This window comes from Bufo bufo, chromosome 6 (assembly GCF_905171765.1).
Source record: "Bufo bufo chromosome 6, aBufBuf1.1, whole genome shotgun sequence".
Classification (NCBI taxonomy): domain Eukaryota; kingdom Metazoa; phylum Chordata; class Amphibia; order Anura; family Bufonidae; genus Bufo; species Bufo bufo.
The window spans coordinates 41,750,380-41,774,272 of NC_053394.1; the positions used below are offsets into that span (position 1 = coordinate 41,750,380).

A 23,893-nucleotide genomic window follows, 5' to 3' on the forward strand; every position below is an offset into this window, starting at 1 on the left:
CTCCTGCTGGATGCCTGTATCTGAGGGGTACTTCAGCCATGGTTAGCTGGAGTCATCCTCCTGGTTATATACCATCTGCCAGTGAGGGCCACCCTTGTGGTCATAAGTTTATGTTAGACATTATTGTTCTTGTATTTTTATATGTCTAGTGGTGTCTCTATCTTTATTGCAGCTTATGGTCCTGGGTTCCTGTGTGATGTGTGCTGTGTTCTTGTGGACAGCAGCACTCGTGCATGGGTTCCAGGCTGTGTGTCTGTGGCAGGTACGTGTGATACTAGTTTACTTACCTGCCATTGCCATATGCTGTACATGTGCCCCTTTCCTTGCAGCCACGCCAGTGAGACTCCTGTTCGTCCGTGATGTGGAGGAACAGGTCGTCTTACTCTGCTCCTAGTCCAGGGCCATCCTGAGGGCTAGTAGGGATCTTAGGTTCCTGAGTATGAGCCCTCCTACCATCAGGGTCGGCTCATACGGCTAGGAGACAGGGTCAGAATTAGGGATGTAATAGGAGGTGACCTGCTCCCTGATTCCTGTCCTGGCCCAGCAGCTATCTTTCATATTGACATCCCACGGATTAGAGTTATCCCCACTCTGATCCGTGACAGCTGTTCTGCCAACAAGGACTCTAAATCCCGTACTGCCTGTCTCTCAGCCGGAGATACCAGCTGGGTGACGTCCTGTCCCCTATTAAAATACTTCTTGAATAGCAGTTTACAATAAAACAATTCCAAATCCTTAATAACTTCAAAATAATCTAATTTACCTGTAGTAGAAAAGGACAAGCGCTTCTGCAGCACCTGCCGTTGAGGTAGTGTTAATTGAATATCAGAAAGGTTAATTACCTTTAATTCCTGGGTCTCTTCTTTGTTGTTCACATTTCAGTTTTTTCTTTTCTGAGCGGGGGTACGAAGATTGTAACCCAGCCTTTCTAAGTCTGGTCCCCGTCCGGGTACCAGATGCCTGTCTAAAAAAGAAGCTCCACATTCCTCTTCAGATGTCAATGATGTAATAGATTGTGAGCGTGAACCTGATCTTGATCTGATGTTATTTCTCTGCCACCTAAATATTTTGTTTTGTTAATAATCACTTAGATCTCACCGAAATTTTTTTGATTTGATTAATTGTATATCTTTCTCCCACTTAGTGAGATCATCCTCCAAATTTTTGTCAAAAGCTTCTAACTCTTCTTTAGTCAAAAGTTGTTGAATTTTTTCTTTATGGCTATCGATGTCCTTCTCCACGCTCTCTAATGCCTTACTATCAGCTCCAATCAATAATTCAAATAGGGTTTGGGAACACTTGGTCAAAGTCTCCTCCCACCTACACATAAAGGCAGGATCTTCACCCTCCAATGTAGGGAAGGTCTGAATCCGCAAACCACGTGGTACAATGTTTTTATTTAGGCAATTTTCTAGTGCAGTCTTGTTCCACCACAATTTTGTACGTCTCCTAAGAGAATCTCTAATTTTATGCTTCAAATCCTTAATATCACGTTTCTCTGTATCAGGGGCAGATTTTTCTCCAAAAACCGTTCCAAGTTGTGATAACCAATTTTTGTCACATCTCCTAAAATCCATGTATGACGTATTTCCTGAAAAATATATAACACATATAGCAATGTATTTTCTGTACCATCCATGATTCATATAGGGATTTCATGATAGCTATATGTCTGGCGTTGTTATTTCATATTGCGGGACATATGGCGGATGTGGTTATCCAGTGAGGTTTTGCCCCTCGCTTTTCTCTATCTTTTTCCAGCTTGCCTTATTTTTCTCCTGACTCATATTACAATTAAAACTGGGAAAAACAGTCTTGTCTTTGTGTTCTAGGAGCTCAGCCATGTCCCCTCTCCTCCTCCTCACAGTCCTGTGTCTGGCTGTAAGACAGCGAGCTGCAGCAGGAGCCTCCCCCCTCTGCCCTATCTTCAGTAGCGCCCATTAGCTAAGCCCCACCCTTCATCCATTACCGTCATAAATGGAACAGGTCAGCAGATTACTTCTTCTGTTCTCTGCAGGATTTTTACAAGACTGTTTGTTTCAGAAACATGCAGAAAATCCTTCTGACTGACAAAGAGTGGGGGCAATATTACCAAGCCATATGCTCTCTCTATTCCCCGCTGCATGGTCGGGTCATCAAAAGTGCTTTAAAGGAGTTGACCCTGTTAGGACATATGGATGTCATAGATGGCATTTCCTTCCGCAGGAGACCCCCAAGAGAAATAATGTGCATCTGAATGTTTGCAATGTAATATTAAAAATGTCTATGGCCCAGACCCTCTGTGGTGGCTCCCATGTTAGGCCCCTTTCACACGGGCGAGATTTCCGTGCGGGTGCAATGCGTGAGGTGAACGCATTGCACCCGCACTGAATCCGGACCCATTCATTTCTATGGGGCTGTGCACACGAGCGGTGATTTTCACGCATCACTTGTGCGTTGCTTGAAAATCGCAGCATGCTCCTCTTTGTGAGTTTTCCACGCAACGCAGGCCCCATAGAAGTGAATGGGGCTGCGTGAAAATCGCAAGCAAGTGCGGATGCGGTGCGATTTTCACGCACGGTTGCTAGGAGACGATCGGGATGGGGACCCGATCTTTATTATTTTCCCTTATAACATGGTTATAAGGGAAAATAATAGCATTCTTAATACAGAATGCTTAGTACAATAGCGCTGGAGGGGTTAAAAAAAAATGAAAAAATAATTTAACTCACCTTAATCCACTTGCTCGCGCAGCCGGCATCACTTCTGTCTTCATCTTTGCTGTGCACAGGAAAAGGACCTGTGGTGACGTCACTGCGGTCATCACATGGTCCGTCACATGATCCATCACCATGGTGATGGATCATGTGATGAGCGTAGTGACGTCATCAAAGGTCCTATTCCTCAAAGAAGAAGACAGAAGAGAAGCCGGGCTGCGCGAGCAAGTGGATTAAGGTGAGTTAAATTTTTATTTTATTTTTTAACCCCTCCAGCGCTATTGTACTATGCATTCTGTATTAGGAATGCTATAATTTTCCCTTATAACCATGTTATAAGGGAAAATAATAAAATCTATACAACACCTAACCTAAACCCGAACTTCTGTGAAGAAGTCCGGGTTCGGGTTTGGGTACCAAACATGCCGATTTTTCTCACGCGTGTGCAAAACGCATTGCAATGTTTTGCACTCGCGTGGAAAAATTGCGCATTTTCCTGCAATGCACCCGCATCTTATCCGGGCCAAAAACATGACGCCCGTGTGAAAGAGGCCTTGCTCATCACAGATCTTAAAGGGTTTGTGCAAGGGTTTTATATTGATGACGTATCCTCTTGATAGGTCATCAATATCTGATCGCCGGGGGTCTGACACCCGGCTCCCCTGCCGATAAGCTGTTTGAAGAGTAAGCGGCGCTCCATGCAAGCGCAGCCTCCTCTTCATTACACTACATGTCGTCTCCCTTGTAGTAGTGGCGTAGTGTAATTAAAAGTACTTGCTCCATTTAAGTGAACGGAGCGAATACTTGTAATTACTCTTGCTTCTGAGACGATAGGCAGTGTAATGAAGAGGGAGTAACGCTCAGCTGATCGGCAGGGGGTGACGGGTGTTGGACCCCTGCCAATCAGATATTGATGACCTATACTGAGGATAGGTCATTAAAATAAAACCCCTGGACAACTCTTTTAATATCTGCCCTCATGGGTATTGGCGTGATCATTGTATGGCTGCAGTGGCATAAAAGGGCTGGACAGGCTACCCGTCAGTGCAGGGATATGCTCAAACATCTGTGCAATAATTGGTTAGAGCAGCAGGAATAGTCAGTGAGAAAGCTGTGAAGCCAAGTAGACGGCTCACACAATGCAAGGGGTTAACCAGGATTGGCTATACTTATGTAAATATAGTGGAGACTGTAACATAAGGGCTTGTTCACACGAACGTAAGGGCTCCGTGGCCGTGCTGCGGGCCACATACGGCGGTTCCGCAATACATGGGTCACCAGCCGTGTGCATTCCGCATCACGGATGCGGACCCATTCACTTGAATAGGTCCGCAAATCTGGAGATGCAGTGTGGAACTACGGAGTTCTTCTGTGGTGTTCCGTTCCGCAAAAAGATAGAACTTGTTCTATCTTTTTGCGGAACGGACGGATCGCGGACCCCATTCAAGTGAATGGGTCAGTGATCCGCATGCGGCTGCCCCACAGTCGGTGCCTGTGCATTGCGGACCGCAATTTGCGGTCCACAGCACGGGCACGGAGCCCTTACGTTCGTGTGAACAAGCCCTAATGAGAAAGTTCCTGCTGTTGGGTCGCTCTCCCCGGGTGTGCAGCCTCCTCCTTGTCCTTATGCCTCGAGTGCCGACATGTTTTTATCTTTCTTCAGACATTTAGAGCAAATGTAGACATAATAGAGTCTAGGGGGTGGGAGAGAGTGCTGGATCATCCACAGGTTTCTAGATAAGAAATATTCATGTTCTTGAGGTGGTCGTGCATGTTATAGCAGGTAGCAGTTCCTGTAGTGTTCTGCGGGGTGATCCAGGGGGCTAATGTGTTGTCAGGCGCCCGTAGCTGTCTGCTTTCTGTAGATGGAAATTACACGGCTGTGATAGATCGTATCTTGGCCAATTCATTTTGTGCACTCCCGCAAGAGAAGCAGTGAGTAGGTTACCAAAAGTTATTTCCCCTTTTTCTTCTGTATAAGAAAGTCTATGATTGTGTCAGGATCTGTACGGGAAAAACTGATGTTCTGTCATTTCTTTTTTTTCACGCAAGCTCCATTCATTTCTATGGGGCAAGAGCTGCTTAAAAAACGGAAAATATAGAAGATGCTGCGATTTCTCCTCAATGAAAAGATGATCAGTGAAAAATGGTGCGTATGTGCACGGACCCATTGAAATGAAGGAGTCAATTGATTCAACGTGTTCTGGAAAAAAAATCGCAGTCTGTTCTATACTGTGTGTTTTTCACGCAGTCCTGGCCCCATAGTAATGAATGGGGCTTGTGTGATAAACTGAAGGCGGCTGGACAATTAAGAACATGCTGCCATTTTGATGATCAGTGAAAAAACGCGGCACATGGGCATATGCCCATTGAAAGATGAATGGGTAAGGATCCGGTCCAGATGCTGCCTGTTCGCAACGCACATCACATCTGGACTGAAAACTTGTTCATGTGAAATCTGCCTAAACCGTATGCATGGAAATAATTTTAATATGATTTTCATGCAGGTCCAACTACTGTGTCATTGGTTGTAATTGATCACTTAGTCATCATGGGCGGTATTCTAGTGCCGCAGCCTTTTCATTCTTCTTATTGGCAGAGGTCCTGGAAGACCAGATCCCAGAGAACCAACATTGACGGCCTAGCCCAGGGATCAGCAACCTTCAGCACCCCAGCTGTGCTAAAACTACGACTCCCAGCATGCATACTTGCTTGGCTGTTCACAGAACTCCCATAGAAGTGAATGGAGCATGCTGGGTGTTGTAGTTTTACAACAGCTGGCGTTCTGGAGGTTGCTTTTGAAACCCCTCTAACATACAGGCTCAGCTAAGGTGTCTGCTCACGTTCATGGGAAGTTTCTTTCGGAACTTCACACTGACCTCTTTTGGTTTGTGCTGCACGCTTGGCATAAACTGTATAAACCTACACAGACCATTTGTCGCTTTGCTGCTCCTATTGATGTACCAGGAGACTGACTGCACGGCCTCTTGATTGCTTTCATTTTTGACAAGTATGCAGCACGGATTCTAACAGGCTCCGAAGAATCCCTGCAGAATTTGTTAACATTGAATATGTAAACCTGGCCTAATGTTTATTTCTCTTTTAAGCTGGGATTAGACGGTGACATGTTTCTTGTGACCGCAAAGTTGCATCACCAAAAACATTTGTGTGACTTGTCTGCAACTTGCTGTTGTGCGACTGTTTGAGAGCTGTTATTTGACTGTAAAAACAGCAAAATCTCAGAAAAATTGCAGGCAAGTTGCACGTGACTTTCATCGTGGTCTGTAATGACAAAATAGCGTGCAACTTGCAACCAAAAATCCAGTGTTGGATTTTTTGTGACTATAAGGCCTCTTTCACACGGGCGTTGCGGGAAAATGTGCAGGTACGCTGCGGGATCACACACGATTTTTCCGCACGAGTGCAAAACATTGTAATGCGTTTTGCACTGGCTTGAGAAAAATCGCGCGTGTTTGGTACCCAAACCCAAACTTCTTCACAGAAGTTCGGGCTTGGGATCGGTGTTCTGTAGATTGTATAACCATTTTATAAGGGAAAATAATAATGATCGGGTCTCCATCCCGATCGTCTCCTAGCAACCGTGCGTGAAAATCGCACCGCATCCGCACTTGCTTGCGGATGCTTGCGATTTTCACGTAACCCCATTCACTTCTATGGGGCCTGCGTTACGTGAAAAACACACAAAGAGGAGCATGCTGCGATTTTCACGCAACGCACAAGTGATGCGTGAAAATCACCGCTCATGTGCACAGCCCCATAGAAATGAATGGGTCGGTATTCAGTGCGGGTGCAATGCGTTCAACTCACGCATCGCATCCGCACCGAATACTCGCCGGTGTGAAAGGGGCCTAACATTGCAGCATGGGGCGTGTTGTATCACGACCCCATTAATATTCTTTAGATGGGATGTTGCAGTGCGACATCTTGATCTTCATGTCGCCGTGTAGCCCCGGTCTTAAGCACTTTTTTGATGCTATAGATATATATGTGTGTGTGTGTGTTTATATATATATATATATATATATATATATATATATATATATATAATCTATATAGTGATTGCATCGTTTTTTGTTTTATTAAACCACAAATGATTTATCATAGTGTCTGTTTATACACTCATTGACAAAAAACTCACCAAGAAGGAGTTGTTGGAATGAAATGAAACTTTCTATGTGTGAATGTAAGGGCTCATGCACAAGGCCGTCGCCCGGCCGTGGCCATATTGCGGCCCGCATACGGCGGGTCCGCAATACATGGGCACCGGCCGTGTGCATCACAGATCGCGGACCCATTCACTTGCATGCACTACTTTTTTTGCAGTGCGGACCGTTGGATGCAGATCGCAGACCCCATTCAAGTGAACGGGTCCGCGATCCGCATGCGGCTGCCCCACGGTCGGTGCCCGTGCATTGCGGACAGCAATTTGTGGTCCGCAGCATGGGCCCGGCCAGCACACGGTCGTGTGCATGATCCCTAATAGTGAGAGATGATCACAATATTAGAGCTGAGGTGTATGTTTATTGAGGAAAACTGTACAAGATGAGATATGGCCTCTAGCCTGGATACAAGATGAGATATGGCCTCTAGACCGGATAGAAGATAAGATACGGCCTCTAGCCTGGATACAAGATTTGATATGGTTGGGTATGGAGATATACAGGTTCTGTATTGTATCCTGCTGCACATTTACCTACAGATGTTCCAGCTAGGCCTGTAGATCCTGCACACTCATAGGTTGCTCAAGCCACAATTGCTCGATTGTGGATAAATCTGATGACTGGGCAGGACAAGGAAGTGATGTAATCTGGAGGAGACATTCATGGTAAACCCTTGCTGTGTGCTGGAATTAACCTGTTGAAAATTGCTGGTTAGAAGCCCTGTCATGAGAGGAACACATGTGGCGGACGGATGTGTAACCGATTTGCGGGCCTGTTCCGTATGGACCTATCAGTTTGCTAGGATCCCATCAAAATACCAAGACATTAACTGCTAATCCAGTCTATGTACATAGTTCCTAGTGAAATGAAACATTCCATATGGGTTAGTGGAGACCGACATCACCTCCATGCAAGAGTCTCTCAGAAGACCATTGCACAACTCAGGGATGTCAGGATTCATTTACTTAGGGCCAGTTCTTCTATCTTGCCTTTCTTTCCTTTCTGTCGCAGTCTGATGTTCTGTTCTGTCACCTCTCCATCTGAATCAGAGTCTGAGCTTTCATCTGAACTATCGGACTTCTCTTCACTTGGGTTGATGTTCCTGGAGGAATACGCCAAATGGAAAAGGACTTAGGAAAACTAGAGGAATGGTCAAAAATCTGGCAACTAAAATTTAATGTTGATAAGTGCAAGATAATGCACCTGGGACGTAAAAACCCAAGAGCAGAATATAAAATCAGTGATACAGTCCTAACCTCAGTATCTGAGGAAAGGGATTTAGGGGTCATTATTTCAGAAGACTTAAAGGTAGGCAGACAATGTCATAGAGCAGCAGGAAATGCTAGCAGAATGCTTGGGTGTATAGGGAGAGGCATTACCAGTAGAAAGAGGGAGGTGCTCATGCCGCTCTACAGAGCACTAGTGAGACCTCATTTGGGGTATTGTGCTCAGTACTGGAGACCATATCTCCAGAAGGATATTGATACTTTGGAGAGAGTTCAGAGAAGAGCTACTAAGCTGGTACATGGATTGCAGGATAAAACTTACCAGGAAAGATTAAAGGACCTTAACATGTATAGCTTGGAAGAAAGACGAGACAGAGGGGATATGAGAGAAACTTTTAAATACATAAAGGGAATCAACAAGGTAAAAGAGGAGAGAATATTTAAAAGAAGAACAACTGCTACAAGAGGACATAGTTTTAAATTAGAGGGGCAAAGGTTTAAAAGTAATATCAGGAAGTATTACTTTACTGAGAGAGTAGTGGATGCATGGAATAGCCTTCCTGCAGAAGTGGTAGCTGCAAATACAGTGAAGTAGTTCAAGCATGCATGGGATAGGCATAAGGCTATCCTTCATATAAGATAGGGCCAGGGGCTATCCATAGTACTCAGTATATTGGGCAGACTGGATGGGCCAAATGGTTCTTATCTGCTGACACATTCTATGTTTCTATGTCCTGCACACATCACTGAACTGTTAGGCCTCTTTCACACGGGTGTCATGTTTTTGGGCCGGATAAGATGCGGGTGCATCGCGGGAAAATGCGATTTTCACGCAACGCACAAGTGATGCGTCAAAATCACCGCTCATGTGCACAGCCCTATAGAAATGAATGGGTCCGGATTCAGTGCGGGTGCAATGCGTTCACCTCACGCATTGCACCCGCTTGGAAAACTCGCCCGTGTGAAAGGGGCCTTAGTGTTACTCGTATCACTACTAGGGGTGACCGACTGTCGTATGCGATGGCTCCCCAGATCATCACACCAGCAGTTGGGGCAGTGTGTTTCTCCACAGCAAAGACCGGATTGAAACATCCACCACAAGGTCTCCATACTTGAAAACAACCATCACTGGGTCCCAAACAGAACCTGGATTTGTCACTAAAGACGATGCAGTTCCAGTCTGTAGCAGTCCTGGTTTCTCATTCCCAACACCACTACAAACGAAGGCGAGAGTGGCTGGCTGTCAATGGCAGGACATGTAATGGGGTCGTGACACCACATTTCCTTCTCCTAAGTGCCAGTAAATGGTCCGGGCAGAGGCAGGGGTGTGTAATGAAGGCATCACCTGTGACTGGGTGGTGGACCACAAAACTGTGGAAGCTGCTCGCGCTTGTCAGTGGACCCAACGTTCCCCCCTACTGGTGGTCTGTCTGGGCCTCCTGAGCCTGTTAACTGTGCATGTCCTCACACAACAACTGCACCCAACACCAGCTAGGTCCGAATGGCCTAGATAGCGGGCGATTCATAAAAATGACCAGCCTGCTTCTCTCAATCCAATGATGTTCCCTCTCTCAAAGTCTGTCAACTGGGCAGAATGTCTTCAAGTGCATCATAGAGTCATGTTTAGCAGTCAACAATCTCTCACCAAGAGGTACACTACCCAAAAGTTGCCTCTGAAAGCCTTTTTTATAGGGCAGTGGGGGAAGCACTTTTACACTCTCCTGTGGCAAGACCCAGTGTCTAATTTATTTTTTTGACAATGAGTGTTATATTATGTCTTTTGTTGTCATTTATTTCTTAGGGCTATCGACAGAAAGACTATTTTATCGCAACTCAAGGTCCTCTGCCGCATACGGTGGAGGATTTCTGGCGGATGGTGTGGGAGTGGAAGTGTCACACAATTGTGATTCTCACAGAACTGCAGGAAAGGGAGCAGGTAAAATTAAATTACTGAAAAATCAACAATGAGTTGTATCTGTTATGACCTCCTACCTCCTTACAAGATACAGTGAAGTAGGAAATCTCCTTTAAGGGTGCTGGTGCCCAATGCGGATTAGGCTCCATTCACACGTCCGCAAAATGGGTCCGCATCCTTTCCGCAATTTTGCGGAATGGGTGCGGACCCATTCATTCTCTATGGGGACGAAATGTATGCGGACAGCACACAGTATGCTGTCTGCAGCCGCAATTGCGGAGCGCGGCCCCGATTTTGGGTCCGCAGCTCCGCAAAAAGATAGAGCATGTCCTATTCTTGTCCGCAGCTTGCGGACAAGAATAGGCATCTCTATGGGGGTGCCGGGCTGGTGTGTTGCGGACCCGCAATTTGCGGGTCCGCAACACACCACGGACGTGTGAATGCAGCCTTAGGGCTCATGCACACAGCCATAAGTGTTTTGCAGTCCACAAATTGTAGAGCCTCAAAACATGGATCCCGGCCAATTACATGCCACCGTTCATTTTTTTACTTCTGCAGAAATGACTTATCCTTGTCTGAATAGGACATGTTCCATCTTCTTTGCGGGTCGTGAAATAAACATGCAGATGCGGACAGCACAGGGTGTGCAGTCCGCATCTTTTGCAGTCCCATGGAAATAAATTGGTTCGCATCCGATCTGCAAAAAATGCAGATCGGATTGAGACAGAAAGTATGGCCGTATGCATGAGCCCTTACAGTTTTTCCAAGCGGATTTAGTGCAGAAAAAACGCGGCATAATACTGCACCAGCAAAGTATATGAGATTAGACAGATCTCATATACACTTTGCTTTGCTGTGTGGATTTTGAAATCTGCAGCATGACAATTGCATTTTTTTCGTGTGGATTTCACCCTATTCAATGGTAGGGTGAAACCTGCGACAAAACTGCCTCGAATCCACACCAAAAACCACATAAAAAATGCACAAAAACCATCATAAATAATGCAGATGACATAAATCTGCACCGTGTTAGGTTATATGCACACGATGCGTATTGCACACGGACTTTTCATGCAGATTTCTGTGCTGAAAATCTGCAGCATAAGACCTAATGTACACTACCATTGTGTGTTTTGCGGGTCTGCAAATTGCAGATCCGCAAAACACAGATGGCGTCCGTGTGCGTTGCGCAATTTGCGGAACGGAGTGGACAGCCATTAATATAACTGCCTATTCTTGTCCGCAAAATGGAAAAGAATAGGACAGGTTATATTTTCTTTGCGGACCACGGAACGGAGCAACGGATTCGGAAAGCACACATCTTTTGCGGCCCCATTGAAGTGAATGGGTCCTCATCCAAGCCGCAAATACTGCTGCTCGGATGCGGACCAAAACAACGGTCGTGTGCATAAGGCCTAATACAGTACAAGCTAAGCAGAAGAGATTTTTAAAGTGTCATGTACACGGTGTGGAAATTTTCTATGTGGACATTGACCTGTGGTACAGATTTTGAAATCGAAGACATGTCAAAATCCACAAGTAACGCGTCCGTATTTTGGCGCAGAAATGCACAAAGATCTGCGCAGAAAATCTGCATAAACTACACTGCTGTGTGCATGAAGCCTCAGGCTGATTGTTTTTCCTCCACCAGGAAAAATGCTGCCAGTACTGGCCGTCCGAGGGCTCTGTGACCCATGGAGAAATAACTATAGAGATGAAGAGTGACCGTTTACTAGACGCCATCAGTGTCAGAGACTTCTTAGTTACAAGCAATCAGGTAATATTTACAAAACATCAGTTTGTTCGGAGCGTCTGTTATCCAGACCCTCGTCTTTCTTTGTGTCTACAGCTCCTATGCAGACCCATGCGTCCCCATGGTTACATATTTAAGATGAACCCTGTGGTTATGTTCCCCTCCCTCTCTCCCTTACCTCTTGACAACCGATCCGACAGAAGAAGTAGGGCGCAGATGGAAGGGTTAACCACTGCAGGATCAAACAAGACCAGAAAAAGGCAGTGTCGAAATATAAGGTTGGGAAACCTCTAGAACAGGAATCAGCAACCTTCGACACTCCAGCTGCTGTGAAACTACAACTCCCAGCATGCAAACATGCTCGGCTGTTCTCACAACTCCCATAGAAGTGAATGGAGCATTCTGGGAGTTGTAGTTTGTGAACATCTGGAGTGGCGGAGGTTGCTGATCCCTGCTCTAGGAAGACAAGAAAAATACAATATGAACCTTGGCTCAGTCTTCTGGTTTTGTCAGATTTCAGGTTATCTTGCAGTTGCGTGCCAGGGACATGTGCCAAGTGCAGAGGAATTTTCCTCTATTATAAAACTGCCACTTGTGAGTGCCCGAAGCACTCAGAATTGCTTAAAAAGGACCGGCCACCACTCCTGACGTGTCTGTTTTAGTACCTAAATGTATTGCACATAAAATGCCAGTTCTGGAGAATCTATTCTTCTAACTCTGTCTTGTGCCATTCCTCTATTATTCCTGCTAGAAGTTTATGAATAAAGTTACAACTGGGTGTTACCATTGGAGGGTGCCAATGCATTGGACTCAATCCAATCAGTGCTGCCAGTGGCAGACTGTGCAGGGATACACCCCCAACTGGTAATACCCACTAGTCCCTTTATTCTTAAACTTCTAGCAGGAATAAAAGAGGAATTGAAGAACACAGAGTTATAAGAAAAGACGCTCCAGAATCGTTATTACATATGTAATGCAAGTAGTTACTAAAACGCACACATCGGGAGAGGTCACAGCTCCTCTTTAGGCCTCCTGCACACGAACGTTGTGTGCACCCGTGGCCGTTGTGCCGTTTTCCGCTTTTTTTCACGGACCCATTGACTTTCAATGGGTCCGTGGAAAAATCGGAAAATGCACCGTTTTGCAGCCGCATCCGTGATCCGTGTTTCCTGGCCGTGAAAAAAATATGACCTGTCCTATTTTTTTCACGGCCAACGGTTCACGGACCCATTCAAGTCAATGGGTCCGTGAAAGAACACGGATGCACACAAGATTGGCATCCGTGTCTGTGATCCGTGGCCGTAGGTTAGTTTTTATACAGACGGATCCGAAGATCCGTCTGTATAAAAGCTTTTTCAAAGCTGAGTTTTCACTTCGTGAAAACTCAGAACCGACAGTATATTCTAACACAGAAGCGTTCCCATGGTGATGGGGACGCTTCTAGTTAGAATACACTACAAACTGTGTACAAGACTGCCCCCTGCTGCCTGGCAGCACCCGATCTCTTACAGGGGGCCGTGATCAGCACAATTAACCCCTTCAGGTGCGGCACCTGAAGGGGTTAATTGTGCTGATCACGGCCCCCAGTAAGAGATCAGGGCTGCCAGGCAGCAGGGGGCAGACCCTTCCCCCCTCTCCCCAGTTTAAATATCATTGGTGGCCAGTGCGGCCCCCCCCCCCTCCCTCTATTGTAATTATTCGTTGGTGGCACAGTGTGCGCCCCCCCCTCCCTTCCTCTATTGTAATAATTCGTTGGTGGCACAGTGTGCGCCCCCCCCCCTCCCTCCCTCTATTGTAATAATTCGTTGGTGGCACAGTGTGCGCCCCCCATCGGCCCCCCCCCTCCCTCTATAGCATTAACAACATTGGTGGCCAGTGTGCGGCCTCCCATCTCCCCCCCCCCCCCCATCATTGGTGGCAGCGGAGTTCCGATCGGAGTCCCAGTTTAATCGCTGGGGCTCCGATCGGTAACCATGGCAACCAGGACGCTGGTTGCCATGGTTACTTAGCAATAGTACAATAGTAGAAGATTCATACTTACCGGGCCGGCTGCTGCGATGTTCGTGTCCGGCCGGGAGCTCCACCTACTGGTAAGTGTCATTGCTAAATGAACTGTCACTTACCAGTAGGAGGAGCTCCCGGCCGGAAGCAGAAATCGCAGCTTCCAGGTAAGTATGAATCACTACTGCTAGTAACCCGCTGCCACCAATGATGGGGGGGGGGCTAGATGGGAGGCCGCACACTGGCCACCAATGTTGTTAATGCTATAGAGGGAGGGGGGCCAATGGGGGGCGCACACTGTGCCACCAACGATTACAATAGAGGGAGGAAGGGGGGGGGGGGGCGGGGGGGGCGCACACTGTGCCACCAAGGAATTATTACAATAGAGGGAGGAAGGGGGGGGGGGGGGGGGGGGGGGCGGCGCACACTGTGCCACCAACGAATTATTACAATAGAGGGAGGAAGGGGGGGGGGGCTGCACTGGCCACCAATGATATTCAAACTGGGGAGGGGGGAGGGGGGGGGTCTGCCCCCTGCTGCCTGGCAGCCCTGATCTCTTACAGGGGGAGATGATAGCACAATTAACCCCTTCAGGTGCGGCACCTGAAGGGTTAATTGTGCTGATCACAGCCCCCTGTAAGAGATCGGATGCTGCTAGGCAGCAGGGGGCAGTCATGTACACAGTTTGTAGTATATTCTAACTAGAAGCGTCCCCATCACCATGGGAACGCCTCTGTGTTAGAATATACTGTCGGAAATGAGGTTTCACGATCTAACTCATATCCGACAGTATATTCTAACATAGAGGCGTTCCCATGGTGATGGGGACGCTTCAAGTTAAAATATACCATCGGATTGGAGAAAACTCCGATCCGATGGTATAAAAGGGACTCCAGACTTTACATTGAAAGTCAATGGGGACGGATCCGTTTGAAATGGCACCATATTGTGTCAACGTCAAACGGATCCGTCCCCATTGACTTGCATTGTAATTCAGGACGGATCCGTTTGGCTCCGCACGGCCAGGCGGACACCAAAACGACTTTTTTTTCATGTCCGTGGATCCTCCAAAAAGCAAGGAAGACCCACGGACGAAAAAACGGTCACGGATCACGGAAAAACGGGACCCGTTTTTGCGGACCGCAAAAAAATACGTTCGTGTGCAGGAGGCCTTAAGGGATTTTTTTTTTACCAATCCCATGCATAAAAGTAAATTTGGAAATTACCGATAGTAACTGTTATAAATATTTTATGCAGGAGAAGCAGGCACGGCTGGTTCGACAGTTCCATTTTCATGGCTGGCCTGAGATAGGAATTCCCGCAGAAGGGAAAGGGATGATCGATCTTATTGCAGCCGTCCAAAAACAGCAGCAACAGACGGGCAACCACCCAATCATTGTACATTGCAGGTAAGGCAACGTATGCCTCTGACCCCAGGGAACCTGAGAGACTGACTTCCTATGCAACTGATCCACAATTTCTATACTGCAGGTGCACGTATTATAAAAGTTGCCCATTTTTGACTAGGGCTTCATGGTGACTGCCACAAGTCGCTGTAAAATCTATGAATCACAGCAGCCGCGCCAAGACTGCCATGTATCCCTATGGGAAAACAAATCCCAAGCAACTTTGTGATCTGACGGGGTCTCAGACATTGAGGTTGTGGTAATCCCTTCTAATCGCCGTGTCCCTTCCAATCTCTAGACTTTGCTTTGCCTTTAGAATTTACATCACAGTTTCCCTGATTGTCGGGTTCCCTGCAGCGATCAGCTACAGCCGCGGTCTGCAACCAGCTGCTTTGAAACTACAACCCCCATCAGGGTTTTAGCAGAGTTGTTTGTTTCTTCCAACTAAATTATGACTAATTTAGGACTGGATTCACATTACCATTTCCCTTTCCGTTCTTCTGATCCGTCAGAAGAACAGAAAAAAAAAAGGATACTATAAAAAAAAGGAAAAAAACTGATCTCGTACATCTGTTATGCACATGGGGCATCCGTTTTAGCCATTTCCATCTGTGATCAGTTTTTTTAGATGGAAAAAAGTATTGCACGCAGGAGAGTTTATTTTTTTCCATCTAAAGAAACGGATGCAAAGCAAAGTGTGCATAACGGATGCACAGGATCCGGTTTTTTTACAGGATCTGTATTTATTTTTCATTTTTTTCCCCCTGTTCTGACGGATCAGAAGAATGGAAAATGAAACGGTGATGTGAATCCAGCCTAAGTTTATGGTCCCAAACTTTGCTATGCTCTTGAATAGAAGGGGACGGAGAAGATATTTTTCCGACTATCTGGGAAATAATATTGATGACCTATCCACCGGCGCTCACGTAAGCACTGCGGCCTCCTGGGTGCTTACCATGCACAGAGCCGTACATTTTATATCGGCTGTGCTTGGTATTGCAGCTCAGCCCCATTCACTTGACCGATGTACGGTGACATCACATGGCCTAGGAAGAGGCCGCAGTGCTCACGGCGGGGGCCCGGCCTCTTCTAACACAGGCATCCCTGCCGATCTGATATTGATGACCTATGCTGGATAACCCCGTTAAAGAGGACCTGTAGCCAGTGTCCCAGCTGCAGCCTGGCGGAGAGAACAGAGTAGTGGTGCTGGATCAAATAGTGATAAGGATGGTGCGTTTAAAGGGAACCTGTCACCTCCTAAATGCATGTAAACCCGCCAGCAGTACCTCGGGGTAGCCCGCAGTGTGATACTAATCATATTTTTCATCCTGCAGTCCAATGCTGCATAACGTCAGAAATAACGATCTTTTATCCTCCGTCCGCGATAATTTGCATGTCAGCTTGAAGTCAAGGGGGCAGCGGCCTCCTTACTTCAAGTCCAGGTAACCACGCCCCCTCTTGCCTTTGAGTGACAGCCCGCAATTCGGGTTCGCTTTCCCAAGTCTCGCGCATGCGCTGTGCCCTCTGTTTTACTGCGCGATCCCATGTCTTATACTTCTACACATGCTAGCTTTATTTTACACGCATACTTCTACACATGCTGGCACTCTATTACACGCATACTTCTAAACATGCCGGCACTCTTTTACACGCGCACTTCTACACATGCTAGCACTCTTTTACACGCATACTTCTAAACATGCTAGCACTCTTTTACACGCGCACTTCTACACATGCTAGCACTCTTTTACACACACACTTCTACACATGCCGGCACTCTATTACACGCACACTTCTACACATGCCGGCACTCTTTCATACATAAACTGTCATACATGCATGCACTCTTACATACACACACTGTCATACATGCATGCACTCTTACATACACACACTGTCATACATGCATGCACTCTCACATACACACACTGTCATACATGCAGGCACTCTTACATACACACACTGTCATACATGCATGCACTCTCACATACACACACTGTCATACATGCATGCACTCTTACATACACACACTGTCATACATGCATGCACTCTCACATACACACACTGTCATACATGCAGGCACTCTTACATACACACACTGTCATACATGCATGCACTCTCACATACACACACTGTCATACATGCATGCACTCTTACATACACACACTGTCATACATGCATGCACTCACATACACACACTGTCATACATGCAGGCACTCTTACATACACACACTGTCATACATGCATGCACTCTCACATACACACACTGTCATACATGCAGGCACTCTTACATACACACACTGTCATACATGCATGCACTCTCACATACACACACTGTCATACATGCATGCACTCTTACATACACACACTGTCATACATGCAGGCACTTTTTTTTAAAACAATTACAATACATTTAGGTTCCTCCCTCACCTCTTGGTCGTCTGTATTGCTAGTTGTGTCCCCAGATCCTGAGCCGGGCTCCCCCCCCACTCGCAGCAGCAGGGCTCCAGACTGATCACACAGGCAGCAGTTCTTCTAGCAGAGCTGCCTCATTGGAGGAGATCCTGTTAGTGCTATTGACTGACAGGTTTTAGACCAATCAGCACTCCTGGTCACAGTAAGGCTGTTTCCACATGATCTAATTTACATAAAATCACAGATAAATGCCTTACTAACCAGGGGTGCTGATTACACAAAGCTTGTCAGTTCCCATGAATCAGTGCTGGTTTGGAACCCTCCTTCTCATTTAGGATGAGTCGCAGGCATACTACTGTGTACAGGGGGCGGAGCTTATCGCAGACTGTCGTGTCACATGTCGCAGGGCGACACCATAGCCTAGCATTATAAAAACTGTTGAGACAAAATGTGGCGCGACACATGTCGTTGTGTCGCCGTAGCATTAAAAAGGTGGGCGCTGTGGAGGTCACTGTTAAAAAGGGCGTTCATTGTCGATGTTACTGTTAAGGGGGCAGGTCGCTGTGGAGGTCACTGTTAAGGGGGCAGGTCGCTGTGGAGGTCACTGTTAAGGGGGCAGGTCGCTGTGGAGGTCACTGTTAAGGGGACAGGGGCCACTATTAAAGGGGCAACTGCTATGGAGGTCACTGTTAAGGTAGCAATGTACTGTGAGGTCACTGTTAAGGCAGCGGGGTACTGTGAGGTCACTGTTAAGGCAGCGGGGTACTGTGAGGTCACTGTTAAGGCAGTGGGGTACTGTGAGGTCACTGTTAAGGCAGCGGGGTACTGTGAGGTCACTGTTAAGGGGGCGGGGTACTGTGAGGTCACTGTCAAGGGAGTGGGGTGCTGTGAAACTCACTGTTAAAGGGGCGGGCTGCTGAGAAGGTCAAAGTTAAGGGGATGGGCTGCTGTGGAGGTCCCATTTTAAAGTGGGGGGGTCAGTGTTAAGGGGTGAGGGACTGTTTGCCAGCTTTGATGTTTTATTTGTGTAATACTTTGTAGCGCTGGAGCCGGCAGAACAGGGACATTCATTGCCCTCAGCAATATCCTGGAGCGAGTGAAAGCCGAAGGACTACTTGATGTTTTTCAGACTGTGAAAAGTTTACGAATGCAACGGCCGCACATGGTGCAGACACTGGTAAGAGGAGGCCCGCATACTATTCTACTCTGTACAGTCCTCTGTACAAACTGTCTGCATTGTATTATCTTGAAGGGAACATGCGCACAGCCATATTAAAGGGGATACTTAGACGGCCTATCCTCATAATAGGTTATTAATAACACATCGGTGGGGGTCCGACACCCGGCACCCAAACAGTGGATAGAAGACCTCTTTGCTGGTTTACTGCAGCTAAGCTCCCATTCACTTGAATGGGAACTGAGCTGCAGTACCCCGGCAGGGCTACTACACAGTGAACAGATCCACCCAAAACAGCTGATCGGTGAGGAAGCTGGGTGTCAGACACCCACCATTCTGCTATTGATGACCTATCCGCTGGATAGGACATCAATATCGAAGTACTGGAAACTCCTTTAAGGCTCCATGCACCTTCCAAGCTATATAGGTCTGTAACACAGCATCCAGACAAAAGGCATATGGAGCTTTTTCTTTAGTGAAATTGGTATAGAAATTGCGGCATTTAAATTGTATGTATGGCAGTATTCTGTCGTAGAAGCATTGTTTTTAAAGAGGACCTTTCATCGGTCCAAACATTGTAAGATAATTATCAGGCTGTGTAGAGCGGCGCCCCGGGATCTCACTGCACTTACTATTATTCTGGGGCGCCGCTCCGTTCTTCCGCTATGCCCCCCGTCTGCCCTGTTTCTCCCTGGGCGTTCCTTCTCCCTGGCTGTGAGCTCTGCGCTGCGATTGGACAGCGCTACAGCCTGGGAGAAGGAGCGCCCAGGGAGAAACAGGGCAGACGGGGGGCATAGCGGAAGAACGGAGCGGCCCCGCTCTACACAGCCTAATGATTATCCTTACAATGTTTGGACCGATGAAAGGTCCTATTTAAAGGGGTTATGCAGGAAAAGATATTTATGACTTATCCTTAATTTCCCTCTAATGAAAATGAAGGTGTATTAGGAGATGTTTCTGAAAATATTGCATAGATATACACATCACTCTGCTGTCTGTTCTGTGTCAATGTCTGTGGGCATATCTCAAGTTTATATAGGTTGTCTCATTTAGAAAACCCCCTATGAAACATTCTGGCTATAGAATTCTAAGTCAATATAGCGGGACATCTCTTCCCCATCTTTTAGCCAGAGCAGCTACAAAGTGTCTCTCACTCTGAAGGACTCATCAGGTCCATGCAGTACACGGGGTCTGACCAGCGCCGTAGTAGTACGGCGCTGCGGGAAGTGACATCCCGACCAGTGGCGTAGTACTACGGCGCACTGATCGGGCGGGTGCAGGAGCTGCGCCCGCCCGATCAGCTGCAGGGGACAGGCTGTTCCCATTAGCCGGACCCCTGCTGTATGCGTCGGCATCGGGTGTGTGGAGGGAGGGAGCTCACTCCCCTTCCCCATTGGGTCCCCACACTACTGTGACGGGGACCAGGTGGCAGGGAAGGCAGCCCGACGCCTTCCTCAGGCATCGGGGCTGCCTTCCATGTATAAGCCAGGCAGGAAGGCTGTAAGTGTATTACAATGTGTAATACACTTACAGCCATTGAATTACAATACAGAAGTATTGTAATGCATTGTACAGGGATCAGACCCCCAAAAGTTGTGGGGGGGGGGGAAGTAAAAAAAAGTTAAAATAAAGTTTGGCATAATAAAAATAATAAAAGTTTGAAGTAAAAAAAAAAGTGTTTCCCATAATTAAGTAATAAAAAAAATTGCAAAAAAAAGGAAAAGTATACATATTAGGTATTGCCGCGTCCGTATCGACCGGCTCTATAAAAATATCACATGATCCACCCTGTCAGGGGAATGCAGTAAAAAAAAAAAAATATATATATATATATATATATATATATATGGCTCTCAGAAAATGGCAACACAAAAACTTTAATTTTGTTCAAAAATGCATTTACTGTGTAAAACTTAACAATAATAAAAATGATAGACATATTAGGTATCGTCATGTCCGTAACAAACTGCTCTATAAAAATATCACATGAGATGCCACCTCAGGTGAATACTGTAAAAAAAAATATTTAAAAACTACTTTGCTACCGATAATTGCCTGCTTGTCTGCACAGTGTCTGCTCGTCACAGCCGTGCCGAAACTCCGCCGAATCCGCTGGCAGTCGTGTCTTCTCTGCCTCCCATTCATTTCAATGGGAAGTAGCACTGAGGAAGCTCAAAGCTGAGGCCACGCCGAGAACGAACATGTCCCCTCTCGGCGTGGCCATGGCTATAAGCCGCCACTCCGCGATGTTCTGCTCTGCCTCCCATTGAGATGTATGGAAGGCAGAGAGGACACGGCCGCTGATGGGTTTTCAGCAGAATTTTGGCTTGGCTGGTAAAACCACCCTGTGAACGGGCCCTTAGGCGTTTTTTTTGCGAGTGTACGGGCCGTTTTTTTGTGTTCCGTATACGGAACCATTCATTTCTATGGTTCCACATTAAAAACGGAATGTGTCCGTAAGCATTCCGTTTCCATATTTCCGTTCCGTTCAAAGATAGAACATGTCCTATAGGCCTAGTTCACACGATCGTATGGCTTTTATAGTTTTTTGCGGTCCGTTTTTCACGGATCCGTTGTTCCGTTTTTGAGTTCCGTTGTGTTTCCGTTTCCGTTCCGTTTTTCCGTATGCCATGTACAGTATACAGTAATTACATAGAAAAAATTGGGCTGGGCATAACATTTTCAATAGATGGTTCAGCAAAAACGGAATGGATACGGAAGACATACGGATGCATTTCCGTATGTGTTCCATTTTTTTTGCGGACCCATTGACTTGAATGGAGCCATGGAACGTGATTTGCGGTCAATAATAGGACATGTTCTATCTTCCAACGGAACGGAAAAACGGAAATACGGAAACGGAACACAAAAAAACGGCCCGTACACTCGCAAAAAAAAGGCCATATTTGGAGACAAATCACGTTCCATGGCTCCATTCAAGTCAATGGGTCCGCAAAAAAAACAGAACACATACGGAAATGCATCCGTATGTCTTCCGTATCAGTTCCGTTTTTGCTGAACCATCTATTGAAAATGTTATGCCCAGCCCAATTTTTTCTATGTAATTACTGTATACTGTACATGGCATACGTAAAAATGGAAAGGAAACGGAAACACAGCGGAACTAAAAAACAGAACAACGGATCCGTGAAAAACGGATTGCAAAAAACTATAAAAGCCATACGTTCGTGTGAACTAGGCCTTAGACTACTTTGGTTTTTCTGCCCTTCCAAAGACCAGAGAGAACCGATAATAAGGAGTGTGACTACAGGTTCAGATTACAAGGAGGCTTGTTTGTTACATAGTTCTGCATAGGAACTGTAGACGATGATATGTAGATATGAAAAGTTTAATCCAGACCATTGGTGAAGTTGCGTCTTTATTATATGGGTTGATTTGCGCATTTCTCTCTTGCAGGAACAGTATGAATTCTGCTACAAAGTGGTACAAGACTTTATTGACATATTTTCTGATTACGCCAATTTCAAGTGAAGGACTTGAGCGCGGTTTATACAAAGGACTAATTCATATGATATATTTTATTGTTAATTTATCTCGTTTCTGGTTCTCTGCTTTTTTGTATTCTTCTCTGCTACCAAATAACAAACGCTCTCTGCTTCTGGTTTAACATCCGGTATGGTATGACTTATTACAGATTCCAATACCATAAAAAAAACTAAAAAATATAAAAAATACCTTCCTGATGTGAAGAAGATAGCGGATGGATGTAAAGTAATGTATATATTTATTTATTTACTACACGGCATGTATATTATGGAAGCAAACATTTTCCTATACGCCAGGTTATTTTTATTTTTAATGGCATAAATAAGAAAATGTGACGGGGGAGCGTCCGTCTAGTCTGTACAGTGTCTGAATTTCATGCTGCAATGTAAGCATTCCTCTGGTAAATCTCCTTCATCAAAGGTAGTTTCAGCTTCATTCGCCCCACTGAAGTCACTTTTCAATAATATATCATTTTATATATAGCAATTTCCTTACGTGATTATATGCCCCATATGCAGCATTACCAGTGGACCAAACATGAATATGGCTCCAACAGCTCCCATGCTGAACGTGAGGTTGGGGGCATTCTCAAACCATTCCTTGGCATCAAAAGGGCATGTCCCACCCCCGTCTGGGGCTAAAAGGGAGCATTTTCAGTAATAACATTGGATTAGGACATTGTACGGCCAAGCAGTTTCTTTGTATTTTATTTAAGGTGGCTATAAAGGTAGAATGTTACTTTAAGAAAAATCACTTTATATAATATTTTATAGAATAAAAGAATGTTTGTGTACTTTTATAATGTATGTGCAGGACATATGCTTACATCCCATATTTACAGAGCTAGAGGTTGGATCTATGTGTTGGATGGCAACATTTTATATACATTGTATAGGTTCCAAATGGAGCCTGATTGACAGAAAGCCATATATGTGATCTAATCATATAATAAATGTCATATTAAACCTGTCCTAGAAGTCAGATCAGGGGAGCTGAGCTGCAGTGCGTCGGTAGACGGAGCTTTTCATCCGGTGGCTGCCCAAAACAGTTGGTTGGCGGGTTGAGCTATCCTGATAAATTGTTACACTGTGTTACGCCAATGAGGATTGTCTCTTTGCTGTTGTATCAATCCATATGTCATGCTTCTCCCAGTCTAAGGGCCCATTCACACGACCTTATGTATTTCGCGCCCCGCAAAAAATATGGATGATGTCCTTGTGAAATCTGCGTTGCATCCGTTAGTTTTTTTGTGGACCCATTGTAACAATGCCTATGCTTGTCTGCTAAACGGACAAGAATAGGACATGTTCTACCTGGGGAACAGACAACATCCGGATGTGGACAGCACGCAGCATTTTTTGCGGCCCCGTTGAAATGTATGGGTCTACATGCAAACCGCAAAAAAATGTGGATTGGATGTGGAGCAAAAATACAGTATGAATGTGGCCTAACACAATTTATCAGTTTTACCCAGGAAGTCTGTGACCGGGAAATTCACTGATTTACCAGGCACAATGGCTTGTAGAGCTAGCTCAGCTAAATCTGATGATACCTTTCACTTATCGATCTATTGCGTCGGTCTGGAGAAAAGGTACTTTTAATCCATATGCAAATGA

General features: G+C 45.9%; 1 protein-coding gene across 3 annotated transcripts in view; it reads left to right on the top strand.

The window, feature by feature from the left end:
- The window catches only part of PTPRE (protein tyrosine phosphatase receptor type E), a 228,169-nt gene extending 204,616 nt beyond the window's left edge, over positions 1 to 23,553 (top strand). For all 3 annotated transcript variants that reach the window (XM_040439123.1, XM_040439124.1, XM_040439125.1), the window contains 5 exons: positions 9,905 to 10,039; positions 11,670 to 11,795; positions 15,030 to 15,181; positions 18,635 to 18,770; positions 22,188 to 23,553. In XM_040439123.1, the coding sequence (XP_040295057.1) occupies positions 9,905 to 10,039; positions 11,670 to 11,795; positions 15,030 to 15,181; positions 18,635 to 18,770; positions 22,188 to 22,262 (624 nt within the window). In that variant the 3' untranslated portion in view covers positions 22,263 to 23,553. The remainder of the gene's footprint in view (positions 1 to 9,904; positions 10,040 to 11,669; positions 11,796 to 15,029; positions 15,182 to 18,634; positions 18,771 to 22,187) is intronic.
- Positions 23,554 to 23,893: the final 340 nt, after the last annotated feature.